Source organism: Trichechus manatus, unplaced genomic scaffold (genome assembly GCF_000243295.1).
Source record: "Trichechus manatus latirostris isolate Lorelei unplaced genomic scaffold, TriManLat1.0 scaffold00011, whole genome shotgun sequence".
In the NCBI taxonomy this organism is placed as follows: domain Eukaryota; kingdom Metazoa; phylum Chordata; class Mammalia; order Sirenia; family Trichechidae; genus Trichechus; species Trichechus manatus.
The window spans coordinates 3,103,548-3,120,024 of NW_004443947.1; the positions used below are offsets into that span (position 1 = coordinate 3,103,548).

Consider the following 16,477-nt stretch of genomic DNA (forward strand, 5'->3'; position numbering starts at 1 on the left):
TTGCCTAGGGCTTGGGAGAGGAGCCCTGGTGGCACAACAGTTAAGTGCTCGGCTGCTAACCAAAAGGTCAGAGGTTCGAACCCACCAGCCGCTCTTCAGGAGAAAAGACCTGGTGATCTGCTCCAGTAAAGATTGCAGCCTCGGAAATCCTCTGGGGCAGCTCTACCCAGTCATATAGGGTTGCTATGAGTCAGAAATGACTCAGTGGCATACCACGGCAGGGCTTGGGGAGATTGGGGGATAGGGGTGTGATTGCTAAAGGGAAGGAGTTTCTTTTTGGGGTGATGAAAATATTCTGAAATTGATTGTGGTGATGGTTGCACAGCTCTCAGTTTACAAAAAGTCACTGAATTATGCACTTTAAACACATGGATTGTAAGGTATGTGCTACATATCTCGAGAAAGCTGTTACAAAAGAGAAAGGAAAAAAGAAAGTGAAAGAAAAACAGACAAAACAAGAGGAAAGAAGGAGAGAAACTATGGATGGTGAAGAAGGAAAATCCACACTTGTTAAACACGTCAGGAGTTGTGCTGAGTGCCTGTATCCTATAGTCCGTGTTATTCTTATAACTCTGCAAAGCTAGCACAGCCATCCTCTTTATTTATGGATTCCATATATTGGAATTTGCCTACTCACTAAAATTTATTTGTAATCGCTTTCACAGTCATTCCTAGACGTGTGCAGAGAAGCTAAAAATTTGAGTCTGCTGACACCCAGGTTCCCAGCTGATGTCCAACAAGGTGATGCTCTGCTTTCTTGTTTCAGCTCTCATACCGTAAACAAGTGTCCTTCTCACGGTCTATTTAGTAGCACTTTCTTCTCATTTTTGTGCTTTTTGTTGGTGATTTTGCTATTTAAAATGGCCCCCAAGTGAACTTCTGAAGTGCTTTCTCATGTTCTACGTGCAAGACTGCAGTGGGCCTTATGGAGAAAAGACGTGTGTTGGATAAGCTTTGTTCAGGCAAGAGTTATAGTACTGTTGGCTGTGAGTTCAATGTCAATGCATTAGTAATATATATATACATAAGGTGTCTTTAAACAGAAGTACACATAAAACAAGATTATGTATTGATCGGTTGATTAAATTGTTGTGACCAGAGGCTTACAGGAACCTAAGAATAAATACCTTTATTCATTCAACGAATATTACTGGGTCTATTATGTGCCAGGAGTCCCTGGGTGGAACAAATGGTTAATGCACTAGGCTGCTATCCAAAAGACTGGTGATTTGAGTCCACCCAGAGGAGCCTCAGAACAAAGTCCTGGTAATCTACTTCTAAAAAAATCAGCCATTGAAAACCCTATGGAGCACAGTTCGACTCTGGCACACGAGGTCATCGTGAGTTGGGACTGACTCATCAGCAGTTAACAACAATGTGCTAGGTGTTAGGGACACAGTAGGGATACACTGTACAGTAGGGACATGGACCTGCCCTCCAGTAACTTATGGTTTCAGGGGAGCAGAGATTAAACAAATAAAAGGCATCATGACAAGTTGGTTTAAGAGGATAAGGGGGGTAATCCAAAGAGAAGAGGACCGAGGAGGTAACGTTGGAGCTGAAGAGATGTGAGCCAGGCAGAGAGAAGGGTAAGAAGAGGGTCCCAGGACTGTGGGAAGGGCCTTGGGGTAGGACAATTTGTGGTCAGTGAAGTGGGCCAGAGGGGCGGGAGAGGGGGTTGGGGCAGTTGTGGGAGACAGGTGGTAGAGGGCCCTGGAGGCTGCCATAAGGACTTGGGGACAGTCGTGGTTCAGTGGTAGAATTCTTGCTTTCCATGAGAGAGACCTGGGTTCGATTCTTAGCCAGCACACCCCATATGAGGCCACCACCCATCTGTCAGTGAAGGCTTGCATGTTGCTATGATGCTGAACAGATTTCAGCGAAGCTTCCAGACTAAGACAGACTCGGAAGAAAGGCCCTAGGGATCTACTTCTGAAAATCAGCTAATGAAAATTCTATGGATCACAATGGTCTGGTTCCCTTGGGCATGGGACAAGGCAGCTAACAACAACAGTTTATGCCAAAAGGAACAGCAGGGGCAGAGTATAATGCAATTTCCATTTGGAAAAGTTCTCTCTGGCTCCAGAAGGAAGAAGAGCAGATGTGGAGGGGCCAGTGGTGGTAGGGGGCTGGTGCTCCAACAGGAGCCCCTTGTGGGGAGGAGAGCTGGATGGAAAGGGTGGGGAGCCACCCCCACCTCCATTTGCACCTGTTCTTTCAGAGGTCGTTCTAGGTCCTTCTAAGGCTGTCCCGAACTCCAAAACTCCAGGCTCCTGGGAGTATCGCAGACCCAGACACAGGAATGAGGAAGTGCCACGCCCAAAGAGAGACTCTGGATACCATGGTGCTTATGAATACTATCTCCCATCTTGGAAGATTATCAGGCAAGCAAGGAGTGGGCACGAAAGGAACCCAAATAGCCCTGGGCAGGTCCCAGAGAAACAGGCTCTACTCCCAACCTGGCCTCCGGCTTGCTGTGTGCTTCAGACAGGGTACTTGCCTCCCTGTGCCTTGGTTTCCCCATCTGGTATCTATATGACTAGCACTGATATCAGTGCCAAAAATAAGGCCAAGTTCAAGTTCAGGCAGCTGTTCATCCTGGAAAGAGCTCAGGCATAGGGGTCAGATGGCTTGGTCTCAAATCCTAGCTCTGCCTCGTATGAGGCTGTGTGGCCTGGAGCCGGTCACTTTGTTTCTGGGAGCCCAGTGCCGGTCTGGAGACCACACTTTGAGAACCACTGCCCTAGAATATAATTCTATGAGAGGACGTCTCTGCTTTGCTCACCACTATCCCCCAAATCTACCATTTGTCTGTCAGTTGGTTGTACCGTGGTGACTTCCGTGCAGCTGTGATGCTGCAAGCTAAGCCACTGGTATTTCAAATACCAGCAGGGTCACCCATGGTGTACAGGTTCAGAGGACCTTCCAGACTAAGAGAGATTAGGAAGAAAGGTCTGGCAACCTACTTCAGAAAACTAGCCAATGAAAACCCTTTGGATCACAACAGAATTTTGTCCACTATAGTGCTGGAAGATGAGTCCCCTAGGTTGGTACCCGTTGCCATAGAGTCGATTCCAACTCATAGCAACCCTATAGGACAGAGTAGAATTGCCCTATAGGGTTTCCAAGGAGTGGTTGGTGGATTCGAACTGCCAACCTTCTGGTTGGCAGCCGAGCTCTTAACCACTGTGCCACCAGGGCTCCTAGGTTGGTAGATACTCAAAATACACAGTGGCTGCAACAGTAGACTCAAGCAAACCAATGATTGTGAAGATGGAGCAGGACCAGGCAATGTTTTGTTCTATTGTACATGGGGGTCCTCATGAATCGATGATGACTGGACAGCAACTAACGACATACCCCAAATAGTACTGGCAAATAGCAAGTCCTTGACAAGTGCTTTAGAATGAATAAACTGAGTGGCTTATTTTGTCTGGGGCAGAGTGTGGTGGAGGGTAGGCCTGGGCCTGGCTACGGTGACAGGAAATGGAGCAGTAGATGGCCAGGTACCAAATCACAAAGAGCCTCTAATGCCCGGCTAAGGCCATGAAACTTGCAGTTGGCTGAAAATGACTCCCAAAGATATCTACATCCCGGTCTATAGAGTGAATGTTACTTTGTAGATATGATTAAGTTAAGGAACTTGAGGTGGGGATATTATTCTGGGCACTTCAAGTAATCATGAGTATCCTCAAAAGAGCGGGGCACAGGGAAATTTCACTACAGAGGAGGAGATGTAAGGACAGAATTAAGAGGTTGGAGTGATATTAGGAAGGAGCTGTGAGCCAAGGAATGTGGGCAGCCTCTAGAAGCTGGAAAAGGCAAGGGAATGGAATCTCTCCTGAAGCCTCCAGAAGGAATGCAGCTCTGCCTACACCCTGACTTTAGACTTCTGGCTCCAGAACCACAGGAGAATAAATGTGCGCTGTTTAAAGCCGTAGGACACTAATTAGAGCCCCGGGTGGTGCAAACACTCTAGAGTTAACAGTCTAGGCTGCTGACCGAAAGGTAGGAGGTTCAAGTCTACCCAGAAAGTGCCTCAGAAGAAAGAAACTGAGAACCCTATGGGGCACAGTTCTTCTCTGACACACATGGGGTCACCATTAGTTAGAGTCGACTCCACGGCAACTGGTTAGGACACGAACACAGGTTGGTACCCAGTGGCCATAGGAAGCGGTGGAGGTTATAGAGCAGGGGCGTCTGGGTGAGATCTGTGCTTCAGAAAACTCACTGAGTGAAGGAGCAGAGGGCATGAGCCTGGGGGCAGAGGGGTGAGTGAGGAGGCTGGTGAGGCTGTCCAGGGTCAGATGAAGATGGGGCACTAGGGGCCAAGGAGGGGGCAGACAGAGGGTCATTTGGGGGAAATTTGGAGGAATATGGTTGCTGGTTGGCTGCAGGAAACGAAGGCAGGATGGGCCAGCTCGGCCACTTTCTCCCCTGGAGCTCCTACTCTACCCAGGGTGGATTTGATCTGTCCCCTCCAGAATTCTCAACTCAGGCAGACACCCCACCCTGGCAGTGATAAGGGCTCAGGGCCAGCGCTGGCACTTGTCCCCAGACAGAGAGCAGGACGGACACACTACAGGTGAGCTGGGAAGCTGCGAGCTGACCTTATCCAAGGATGTACTCCCTGTAGCCTCAGGGGAAAATCAACCTGGGACTATTGTGGGCCTCCTGTACCCACCAGCCCAACCATGGTGAGAGGCCCTCGGGGATGACTGGTTCTCCCAGCCTTTTCTGCCAAATCCCCCTGGCCCCTGCTCCTAGGGTCTGGAGGAGAGCCTGCTGTACACGGACATAAAAAGCATGTGATCTGGTCCTGGCTCTGCTGATACTGCGTGACCTGGTGGACACTGTTCCTCTGCCAGCCTTGGCTTCTTCACAACCCTCCTCCTTACCTTGCTCAGCGCCGTGGTCCACACCCTTCAGCATGTGGGCACCCAGAAGACCGTCAATAATAAGGGTTCCTATTGCTGCTGTTGCTGCTCAGATCCTAGTTTTGGCCTATTTACAAGCGTGAGTCACTTGGGGCAAGTCACTTCACTTCTCTGAGCCTCAGTTTCCCATCTGCCCAGTGGAGATGAAATAAGTACCTACTTCATAGGGTTGTGCTCAGAATGAAATGAGGCCACAAGTCTCAGGGCCTAGCATCACCCTGGATGAACGGGTCTTGTCCTTCTTTGTTTAAGGCCCAGGGGTCTGCTCTCTGGGGAGGCTACCTGGGCCAAGTGTGGCCTCATCTGGGTGCCTGGGACACTGGTTTTCAATCCTTGGAACGTGTTGCACTGAACCATGGCCTGTCTGCTCCCCCACAAGACTGGGAGCAATTACAGGTGGCAAGGGTGGTGGTGTGGTATGGGATGTGTTTTATCTCCCTTTGCACCCTTAGCACCTACCACAGGGGGGAATAGGATGCCCTCACAGAATGATTAATACACATAAACAACGTCAAAAAAGGTAAAACTGGCAAATAATAGGTGCTCACTAAGTGTTAGCTATTATTATCATTGTTAAGTGCTTGTTGAATAAATGAGTTCCCCTAAGGAGTGGGGTTAGAAGGCATCTGATTACCCCAGGAGTTCCACAGGCAAAAGCAGCACAAAGCCACGTTTCAATGAACGATACACACTACTCAACTGAATCGTGTCATCTGTTTCCTTGGATATGGTCCATGCCCCATGTTTTTTTTCTTTTTTCCTTACTGAACTAAATTAGCTTTGCACTTGACGCTGCTTCCTGAACGAGGGAGTGTGGAAGGACACGATCAGACGGCATTTATCCATCGTGACCAGAAGTTAAAAGTCTCCAGATCTGCATTTTGAAAAGACACCTTTCGGTGGTTTGGAGGATGGATTTTAGAAGGAGAGTCTAGAGGTCAGAATGCCAGGGAGAAAGTGAGGCAATAGTTGGGGTGCACGAGACATGAGGGTGTAGGGCCTGGGACCTAAGTCTTTGAGGCGGGGGCATGCCACGCCTGAGGTGGGGGTAGAGGTGGCAGCTGCAAGGACTGGAGGGGATATGGTCCCAGGGGTCAGCTCCTACAACTCTCAGACCAGAATCCAGACCCTAGAGTGTGGACCTGCCATGTCTGTTCGAGTGTTTTCTAAGATCGATGCTCATGCTCGAGAGTGGACGTGTGACCCATCTGGGAGTCACAAAGTGTGTTTGCATCCCTCAGCTCGTAGAGCTTCCGGAAACTCTGAAGATGAGCAGGGCAGGCTGCATGGGACAAACCCAACACTCTATAGAAGGAGGAAACTGAGGCCCTAGAGGAGCAGGGACTTGCTTAAACTACAGAACAATGAAGGCAGAGCTACGGCCAGGGTGACGCCATTAACTTCGCAAAACTGTTCATCACAATAAATCCCAAATACGTCATCTCTACATCCCTGCTGCTCAGCACAGGTCCTGGCATGTTTGCTGAATGAATGAATGAACAAATGAATGAATGGTGGATGGACAGATGGAATGGGTCAGTCTCCCTGACCAGCATTCTATGGGGCAAAGGCATGGACTTTGGGAAGAGAAAGGAAAGCAACATTTACTGAGCAACTTCTGTGTGCTGGGACACTATGTGTATTCTTTCCTGTACGGTCCTCAGCAGCTAAGTCTCACACCTGCCTTTCTACAGAGTGAGCTTCCTCATGGAGCCTCAAATCTTTGCTGCGGTTTCCCTTTGTATACAGCACTGGCCTTGTCACCAGTGAATTTATCTAAGTCTCATTCAGGTCCTGTTTATCTTTTCAGCCTGGACACTCCTGGAGGTGGAAGCCCAGGGTACTCTCCCCTCTTGCATCTCTTGCACCCTGCACATGCAATAGGGCTCCAAGTCTTCCAGATTTTGCTCTATCCTCTTCTCTCCGTACACTAGGGCCACAGCCTCCTCACTGATGTCCTCGTCTGCAGTCTTGCCCTTCCCGTCCATGTCTTGGACTACAACCAGAGCCCTCTTTCCAAAGCACAGATCTGCTGATGTTCCCCCACTCTTGCTATAACCCTCCTGTATTTTCCTAAGATCTACAATAATAATGCCCAAATCCTTAGCCTGGCATTCAAGGCCCTCCCAAGTCTGCCACTCCTCTATCCCCACCAATCCGAGCTTTCCCTAGGTAAGAGCTGATGCAGTAGTAGATGCTCAATAAATGCTGAACCCCACTGGGTTTCTCGTTTAATCCCCACAACACCCCCATCGGGTGGTAGCATTACTGCATGGCTATTTGAGTGCCGAGGAGTCCCTGGGTGGTGAATCGGTTAACGCACCCAGCTGCAAAAGGTTGGTGGTTTGAGTCCACCCAGAAGCACCTTGGAAGAAAGGCCTGACAATCTACTTCCAAAAAATCTAGCCATTGAAAACCCTATGGAGCCCAGTTCTACTCTGACACACATGGGGTTGCCAGGAGTCAGAGTTAACCTGAAGGCAACCGGTGGTACTTGAGTGCTGTCCTGGAGAGGTTAGATGACCACTTATGACCAAGAAGTGGCAGAGTTGGACTTTGAACTTAGGACTCCCGATTGTAAGGACAACATAGCTAGAAAGAAAAGCTTAGAATTTCCGGAGTCAGGAGGACTCTGTCCAGGTCCCAGCTATGTGATCCTGGCCAAGTTCTCTAAGATTCAATGTGCTCCTTTTAAAATGGAGGTAAAAATTCTACCTTAGGGGGCCCTTGTGAGGATTAAATGAGACAAGGTTTGCCAAGTGCTGGTGAAGACTGCTTGCCCGGCAGGTAACCGACACCACGTGAACTCAGCCATCTCATCATCATTACTACCATTAGTAGGATCCCCCTCCAGTGACCACTGTCCTGGGCCCCCCGCATAAATGGCTGAGGCTGTTACCTGTCTGTTGCTCCCTGTGGGGCCGTAAACTCAGTCCTACTCCACACCTGTAGCTTCAGGGGGTTCTCTTCCTGCCCCTTGTGCTTTCTGCTTTGGCTCCTGGACATCTGAGAGTTGGTAAACCTCAGAGAAGTGCCATGGGAGTTGTGGCCAGTGGACCTGCAGCAGAAGAGCTGCTGGTATGCAGTGCGGAAGTCTCTGTTCAATGCAGCATAAAGGATAGGGTTCAGAGCTGAGTTGGCATAGCCCAGCCACAGAACAATAGCTTCAGTGACCTCATTGATGGCCTCGTCCCCTCTGAGCCCACGGTAGACAAACACAGTAAAGTAGGGGAACCAGCAGATGATGAACGCCCCCATCACAGCAGCCAGGGTGACTGTAGCTTTGTGTTCCTTGATAGTGGCTGCATTCCAGGAGCTGATGTGATTGATCCTCTTAGCTTGATTCCGGGCGATCTTGAAGATGCGGTAGTAGGTAATACACATGATGAGCAGAGGCAGGTAGAAGGTGACCAGCCCATCCACCAAGCCGTATACTTCATTGACCTGGACTTTGCACTTAGAGATGGTGTGGTTGCTACCGACGGTCTTGTTCCTGCTGTTCCACCCCAGGTGGATAGACAGGAAGGACAAGGTGATGGAGATGACCCAAATGAAGACCAGGGAGATGGTGACCCGCACGGGGGTGACCAGCACCGGGTAGCGGAGCGGGTCCATGACGGCGCAGTACCGGTCGAGGCTGATCATGAAGAGGTTGAGGATGGAGGCCGTGCAGAGCATCACATCCAGGCTGGTGTAGATGTTGCAGAAGATCTGGCCGAAGCTCCAACTGTAGGACAGCTGGTAGATGGCAGAGAAGGGAAGCACCAGGAGGCCAAGGAGCAGGTCAGTGATGGCCAAGGATACGATGAAGCAGTTGGTCAGACTGCGGAGTCGGCGGTTCAGGCCCACGGCCAGGCAGACAACCACATTGCCGGCGATGGTGATGAGGATGAGGACTGTGAGGATCACGCTAATGGTGATCTTGGATGCAGTGGAAGAGGGTGTGTCACTGGACGCCATCCTGGGACCCTGCAGTGCCTTCCCCAGGCCACAACCCAAGGCTGCTTCTCCTCAGCACCCCAAAGTAACAATTATGCCAAACACTGGATTTCAGGGCCCCAGCAGAGCCAAAAGAAAGGGTCCAGATTTGGGGAGGCCTTCAAGGACTGATCCAAGGCTGTTTTTCTAGAAGTAAATAGTCTGCAATAAGGAGTGGGCATGAATATGAATGAAGAAGAGGTAAAGGAAAGTCTTGAAGCTCATGGCTCAAACTCTAGTTTTCAGATCATCCAGTGAAGAGCTGGCTTTGTCCTGGGACTGTATTGTATAGAGACCCGGGCACTGGGACATGGGTCTGGAGGTAGCTTTGGTTTTCTGCAGGAGGGGTCATGTGAAGACATGGCCACATCCTTCTTCATAGCTGGCACCTGCTCCCATCCACATGAAGGGGGTCAAGGACTGGGGTACCTCCCCTCTTGGGGGACACTGGAGAGCTGAGGCTGCAAATGGAAAAAGTTGGATGGTGAGCACTTTGAAGCCAGACTGAAAGCATGGCCCAGTCCAAGGTAGGTCCTTCTGGAAAACTATCTGCTTGTGAGACATCAGGAGGCCTGGGGACAATTCTGGGTACCCTCCTTAGGAGTGACTGAGACTTTTGGGATATATAGTGGGGGAGAGGGAGGGAGGCTGACTGCAAGGGGCTTGAAAACAAGTCTTGTGAAAAACAGTTGGAGGGACTAAAACCAAAACCACCAAAACCCATTGCTGTCGAGTCGATTTTGACTTATAGCGACCCTATAGGACAGAGTAGAACTGCTCCATAGGGTTTCCAAGGAGTGCCTGGTGGATTCGAACTGCCGGCCTTTTGGTTAGCAGCTGAACTCTTAACTGCTACTCCACCAGGGTTTCCTTGGAGGGACTAGGATTGTTTATATTGGAAAAAGAAAGATCTAGACATAGACTTTAAGTTCCTGGAGAACAAGGGCCATGTCTGCTTGTTCACTGCCAGTGCCCAGTGCCTGGCCCAGGGGATAGGTATTAAGCATCTGATGAATAAATGATAAAATGAATGAATGAATAAATAAATACAATGAATGTGTTCTTGCAAAGTACTTAGAATGGTGTCTATCACTGCTGTTTTATAAAATGTTATCTTGCTGCAAACCACGGGTGCCATGGATTGAATTACGTCTCCCAAAATATGTGTCAACTTGGCTAGGCCGTGATTCTCAGTATTGTGTAACTGTCCTCCATTTTGTGATCTGATGTAATTATCCTCCATTTTGTGGTATTATGCAATTATTCTCTATTTTGTGCATTATAAGTCCTAAACAGGATTAGGGTGGGGTGTATCTTGAGTCATACCCTTACTAAAGAGTGTGACTCAAGCCATTGCCTTACTCAAAGTACACCCTTACTTAAGTAACACCCTTACTCAAGTCACACCCTTGCTTAAGTCACACCTTTTATCTTACAAGAGGTAAAAGGAGAGAGAAGTGAGCAGAGAGGTGAGGGACCTACTACCATTGAGAAAGAAGAGCCAGGAGTGGAGCACATCCTTTGGACTTGGGCTCCTTGTGCTGAGAACCTCCTAAACCCAGGGGAAGATTGATGGCAAGACATATGAAGATATCAAAGAACACCAGGCCCACAGATGTTGAAAGGAAACAAGGACCTTCCCCCAGAGCTGACACAGAGAGATAGCCTTCCCTAGAGCCACTGCCCGGAATTCAGACTTCTAGCCTCCTAAACTGTAAGAAAATAAGTTTCTGTTTGTTAAAGTTACCCATCTGTGGTATTTTTGTTATAGCAGTACTAGATAACTAAGACAAGGGGTCAATAAACCTTTTTAGAAAAGGACTAGATAGTGAATATTTTCTGCTTTGCAGGCTATATAGTTTCTGTTGCAGCTACTCAACTTTGCCATCATAGCACAAAAGCAGACATAGACAACATGCAAATGGATAGGCATGCTGTGTGCCAATGAAACTTTATTTATGGAGACTGAAATTTGCACTTCATATAGTTTTCACGTCTCACAAAATGTTATTCTTTTGACTTTTTCCCCAACCATTTAAAAATGTAAAAGCCATTCTTAGTTTGTAGGCTATATAAAACCAGCCCTCCTCTTGCCCCACCACCCTACTCTAAACACATCTCTGAATCTTCTTTTTCTTATTTAGCAGCACGTTGTGGTTTCCTGGCAGATCCTGGGTAACACAAACTGTTAAGCGCTTGGCTACTATTTGAAAAGTTGGCGGTTTGAACCCACCTGGAAATGTCTCAAAAGAAAGGCCTGGTGATCTGCTTCCGAAAGGTCACAGCCATGAAAACTCTATGGATCACAGTTATACTCTGACACACATGAGATTGCCATGAATTGGAATTGACTAAATGCAACTGTTTTTTTCCTTCTTTTTTCTTTTTAGTTTTGTGGTTTCCTTTTCAGGTCAGCTTGTCTAGAACTCACTCACCCCTCCTAAGCACTGTATAACAGTCCATGGATACTATGGATTGTACTGTGTTCCCCAAAAACGTGTGTCAATTTGACTAGACCATGATTCCCAGTACTGTGTGGTTGTCCACCATTTTTGTGTCTGATGTGATTATCCTATGTGTTGTAAATTCTAACCTCTACAATGTTAATGAAGCAGGATTAGAGGCAGCTGTGTTAATGAGGTAGGACTCAATCTACAGGATTAAGTTGTATCTTGAATCAATCTCTTTTGAGATATAAAAGAGAGAATTGAGCAGAAAGGAGAGGGACCTCATGCAGCCAAGAAAGAAGCACCAGGGGTGGAGTGTGTTCTTTGGACCCAGGGGCCCTGCACTGAGAATCTCCTAGACTGGGGAAAATTGTTGACAAGACCTTCTCCCAGAACTGACACAGAGAGGAAGCCTTCCCTTGGAGCTGGCACCCTGAATTTGGACTTATAGCCTCCTAGACTATGAGATAATAAATTTCTGTTTGTTAAATCCATCCACTTGTGGTATTTCTGTTACAGCAGCAGTAGATAACTAAGACAGAATTTGGTACCAGGAGTGGGATGCTGCTGTAACAGATACTTACAATATGGAAGCAGTTTTCGAATTGAGAAATGTGTAGAGGCTGGAAGAGTTTTAAAGCGCCTAATAGTAAAAGCCTAGATTGCCTTGAAGAGACTGTTGGTGGAATTATGGACATCAAAGACAATTCTAGCGAGGACTCAGTAGCAAGTGAGGAGAGCTGTAACACCAGAAATGGTGCAGATGGTGAGAAGCAGCAGCAAATGGCAGAAGCAGAACCAGGAGACTGGCATAAGACGGCATGGGAGCTGACCCATGGAGCAAGAGAGTGGAGTGCCTTTATGCAGGAGGCTTCCTGGTGTAGTAGGGTGCCTTCAGGCACTTATCTATGAAGCTAGCCTTGCTGATCCATGGAGCAAGAGAGTTGAGTGCCTTCCAGCTGAGGTTTACTGGTGGAGTGGGGTGCCTCCAGACATTTATCAGTAGAGCTAAAGAGCTTTGGAACAATTGCCTGAGCAGGGCAGATGCTGTACAGGCCCAAGAAGCACAAGGGGCTGAGAGGCCAAGGAACTACAAAGCAGAAGCTGAAGAGACAGAGAACACAGGAAGCAGAGCTGCCTCAGTCTCAAAGGGTAGGGCCACTGGAGTCTCAAAGGGTGGAACCATTGCCTCTGAGGTTTCAAAGGGTGAGGCCACAGCCTCCTAGTTTTCAAAGAGTCAAATCTTCACCAACTCAGTTCCGAGTGTGGGGCTGCCTTTCATAAGTGCCAGCGGGATGGGGCCAGATCTGCGGCCTAAAGCTGAGGGGGCTGGGCTGCCATGCCCAAGGGGCAGAAGAACTTGGCCTGCCAGGGCCGAGGAGGTAGGGTTGCCACTAACATGGACTAGGAGAATGGGGCCACCCAAACGCAAGGGAGCAGAGTTCCCATTCCAGTGGGCCTGGAAGGCAGAGCTGAAGCCCAGGGCCAAGGGGCCTCCACCCAGAATCTGGAGAGTGTGACCAACACCTGAGTCTGGAGGGTAGGGCCATTGTCTAAATGGTCTCAGAGACAGAGGATTATTTTCAAGCCCTGAGAGCTAATGCAATATGTTCTGCTGACTTGTTTGGTGCCTGTTATCCCTTCTTTCCCTCTAATTTCTCCCATTTGTAATGAAATGTCTACCTCATGCCTGTTCCACCATTGTACTTTGGAAGCAGATAACTTGCATTCTAGATTTCATAGATGAAGAGAAATTTTGCAGAAGATGAGATTATGGACTTGGAGTTGATTTAAGACTTTTGGGATGATATGATGGGGTGAATGTGCTTTACATGTGGCAAGGACATGAATTTTGGGGGGCCAAAGGGTGGGAATGTTATAGATTGTATTGTATCCCCAAAAAATGTGTATCAACTTGGCTAGGCCATGATTCCCAGTATTGTGTGGTTGCCCACCATTCTGTGATCTGATGTGATTATCCTATGGGTTGTAAATCCTAACCTCTATGATGTTAATGAGGCAGGATTAGAGGCAGTTACATTAATGAGGCAGGACTCAATCTACAGGATTAGGCTGTATCTTGAGTCAATCTCTTTTGAGATATGAAAGAGAGAATCGAACAGAGAGGAGAGGGATCTCATGCTACTAAGAAAAAAAGTGCCAGGAGCAGAGCATGTCCTTTGGACCCGGGGTCCCTGTGCTGAGAAGCTCCCAGACCAGGGGAAGATTGATGACAATTACCTTCCCCCAAACCAAAAGAAAGAGAAAGCCTTTCCCTGGAGCTGGTGCCCTGAATTTGGATTTATAGCCTCCTAGACTGTGAGACAATGCATTTCTGTTTGTTAAAGTCATCCACTTGTGGTATTTCTGTTATAGCAGCACTAGATAAGTAAGACAGTGGGAGAGAGGGAAAGGCTGGCCATAGTTTATCTCACCATTCCCTTATCATGGGCATTCAGATGGTTTCCAGTTTATTCTTCCTCCCTCCCTCCTTCTTTCATTTCTTCCCACTGCAAACACTACTTCAACAAAATAGCTGCACACTGGCTCTTGGTTAAATAAAACTCCTGACATTGTTAGCTGCTGTCAAGTTGGCCCTTGACTCATGGTGACCCCATGCACAATGGAACAAAACACTGCCCAGTCCTGTACCATCTCCATGATCAGTTGCAGATTGGACCACTGTGATTCATAGGGTTTTCATTGGCTGATTTTCGGAAGTAGATATCCAGGCCTTTCTTCCTAGTCCACCTAGTCTGGAAGCTCCACTGAAACCTGTTCAGCATCATAGCAACACACAAACCTCCAGTGACAGATGAGTGGTGCTGCGCATGAGGTGTATTGGCCGGGAATAGAACCTGGGTCTCTCGCATGGAAAGCAAGAATTCTACCATTGAAGCACCAGTGTCCCCAAAGACTCCTTCCTAATGTTGCTACTCTATGCTTTCCATGGATGAGAAGCGAGCTAAGGCCCAGCTCAGCTCCTGGACCCTTTCACAAAAGCTGATCCTGATTTTTCAGAGAGCAAGTAGCAGGCGATCTCCTGAGTCACGGGGTGTGCAGAAAAATCGAGTAGACAGTGGAACCCCTTTCAGAAGCAAGCTAGTCTCCATATGACATAAATTAAGCCTCTCCTGGGCTCTTGCCTGGAGCGGTTTTGCAACCTGAATATGAGAAGCCTCATTTAATCATAACCACTGTGTGGATGCTGGGATCATGACCGATCACCTTCTGCTGCTCCAGCTGGCTCAGCCACTGGCCTAGCAAGCTGGGCCTCTGGGTGTTATTTTTAGAAGATCTTTTCATTACATAAATATCTGCAACAGCATGGGTCTCACCGCCACACTTAATTAACTTTGAAGGGGGTGGCAGCAAAGGTATCTTTTTGAGAATCCTTATTTCTGCTCAAAGTTTTCTGTATTTCCTTAACAGCCAGGTAGAGATATTTTGGCATTGAACTGTCTTTTTAACTAAAGCTTGGGGGTTTTCAAATCTGAATGGATCAGCCTCTCATATAATGAGAAGTCCTTCCCTCCCTCTTTTTCCTTCCCTTCCCTTCTCTGTCATTCCCCTCTCTCCCTCCCTCCCTCTCTTCCTTCCTTCCTTCTTTATCCTTCCTCCCTTCCCCCCTCTGTTCTATTCAATATATATTTCTTGAGAACCTGTTACTGTTGTTGTTAGTTGCCATCAAGTTGATTCTGACTAGACCTCATGTGTGCAGAGTAGAACCACTCCATAGGGTTTTCAAGGCTATGACTTTTTGGAAGCAAATCGCCAGGCCTGTCTTCCCAGGTGTTTCTGGGTGGGTTTGAACTGCTGACCTTTCAGTGAGTAGTCGAGTGCTTAACTGTTTGCGCCACTTGGGACTCCTTCTTGAGAACCTACAAGTTGCCAAATGCTTTTCCAGATTCTGGGGGGACATGATGAGCAAAAAAAGCCATGGTTCCTTTCTTCACGAAGTTTCAAATAACTACTTCTGTCATATTTTTATTTTAAAGCCCAGCTCCCAGAAGTTTCAAGTGACTATCTTGAAAAAGGGGCTTCTGTGGGGAGCTCGTTCCATACCACATGTTGGGGGCCAAATTACCGCTGTAGAGTGCATGTCACCATCTTATGGACATGGTTCTTCAATGGCTTCTCTTTGCCAACAAATACAATCACAGCTAACAAAATAAACCCACTTTCTTAAACTTTCCTTTCAGACCTCCAAGGAATAACACGCTCATTACACTAAGCCAAATATCACTGAGGTATATAGATAAAAGCAACCATCTGGGCCATCACATCCAAGCCCTCACCCTCAGGAGGTGACCATTGCTGATGATATGGTATGACTGGGGCCTTCCATGCTTTCTCTGTGCCCACACATACATATACACACTACACATTACTCAGCCATTTCCTCTGTGCATTTGAATTATGGTGTTGGTGAAGAATATTGAGTATACCATGGAATGCCAGAAGAACAAACAAACATATCTAGGAGAAAGTACAGCCAGAATGTTCCTTAGAAGTGAGGATGGTGAGACTTTGTCTCACTTACTTTGGACATGTTATCAGGAGGGGCTGGTCCCTGGAGAAGGATATCATGCTTGGCAAAGTAGAGGGTCACTGAAAGAGAGGAAGACCCTCAATGAGATAGATTGACACAGTGGCTGCAACAATGGGCTCAAACAGCAACGATTGTGAAAATGGCGCAGGACCGGGCAATGTTTCGTTCTGTTGTACATGGGGTTGAAATATATAATGGATGCCCCTCTAGGTCCCTTAGCTCTAACTCATTCTTTTGGGAATCTCATGGGTGGAAAGACTACCACTGTCATGTAAAGATATTATGGACAAGAATGCCTGTGGCAGCAGGCTGGGTAGTGGCAATACATGGGAAACAACCTGAACATCCATCAGTAGGGGGCGGGTTGAATAAATGATGGTTCATTTGTTGAATGTTCTTGTTGTTGTTAGTTGCCATTGAATCCACTCTGACTCATGGAAACCTTATGTACAACAGAACAAAATATCACACAGTCCTGTACCATCTTTACGATCATTGGTATGTTTTGAGTCCATGCTGTGGCTATTGTGTAGAATCTTCAACCTCGGGGGCTCATCTTCCAG

General features: G+C 47.7%; 1 protein-coding gene across 1 annotated transcript; it reads right to left on the reverse strand.

The window, feature by feature from the left end:
* Positions 1–7,832: 7,832 nt before the first annotated feature.
* HRH2 (histamine receptor H2) lies at positions 7,833–9,325 on the reverse strand. The gene has a single exon (XM_004371177.2). It carries the CDS (start codon positions 8,895–8,897, stop codon positions 7,833–7,835), a length of 1,065 nt encoding a protein of 354 aa, XP_004371234.1. The 5' UTR covers positions 8,898–9,325.
* Positions 9,326–16,477: the final 7,152 nt, after the last annotated feature.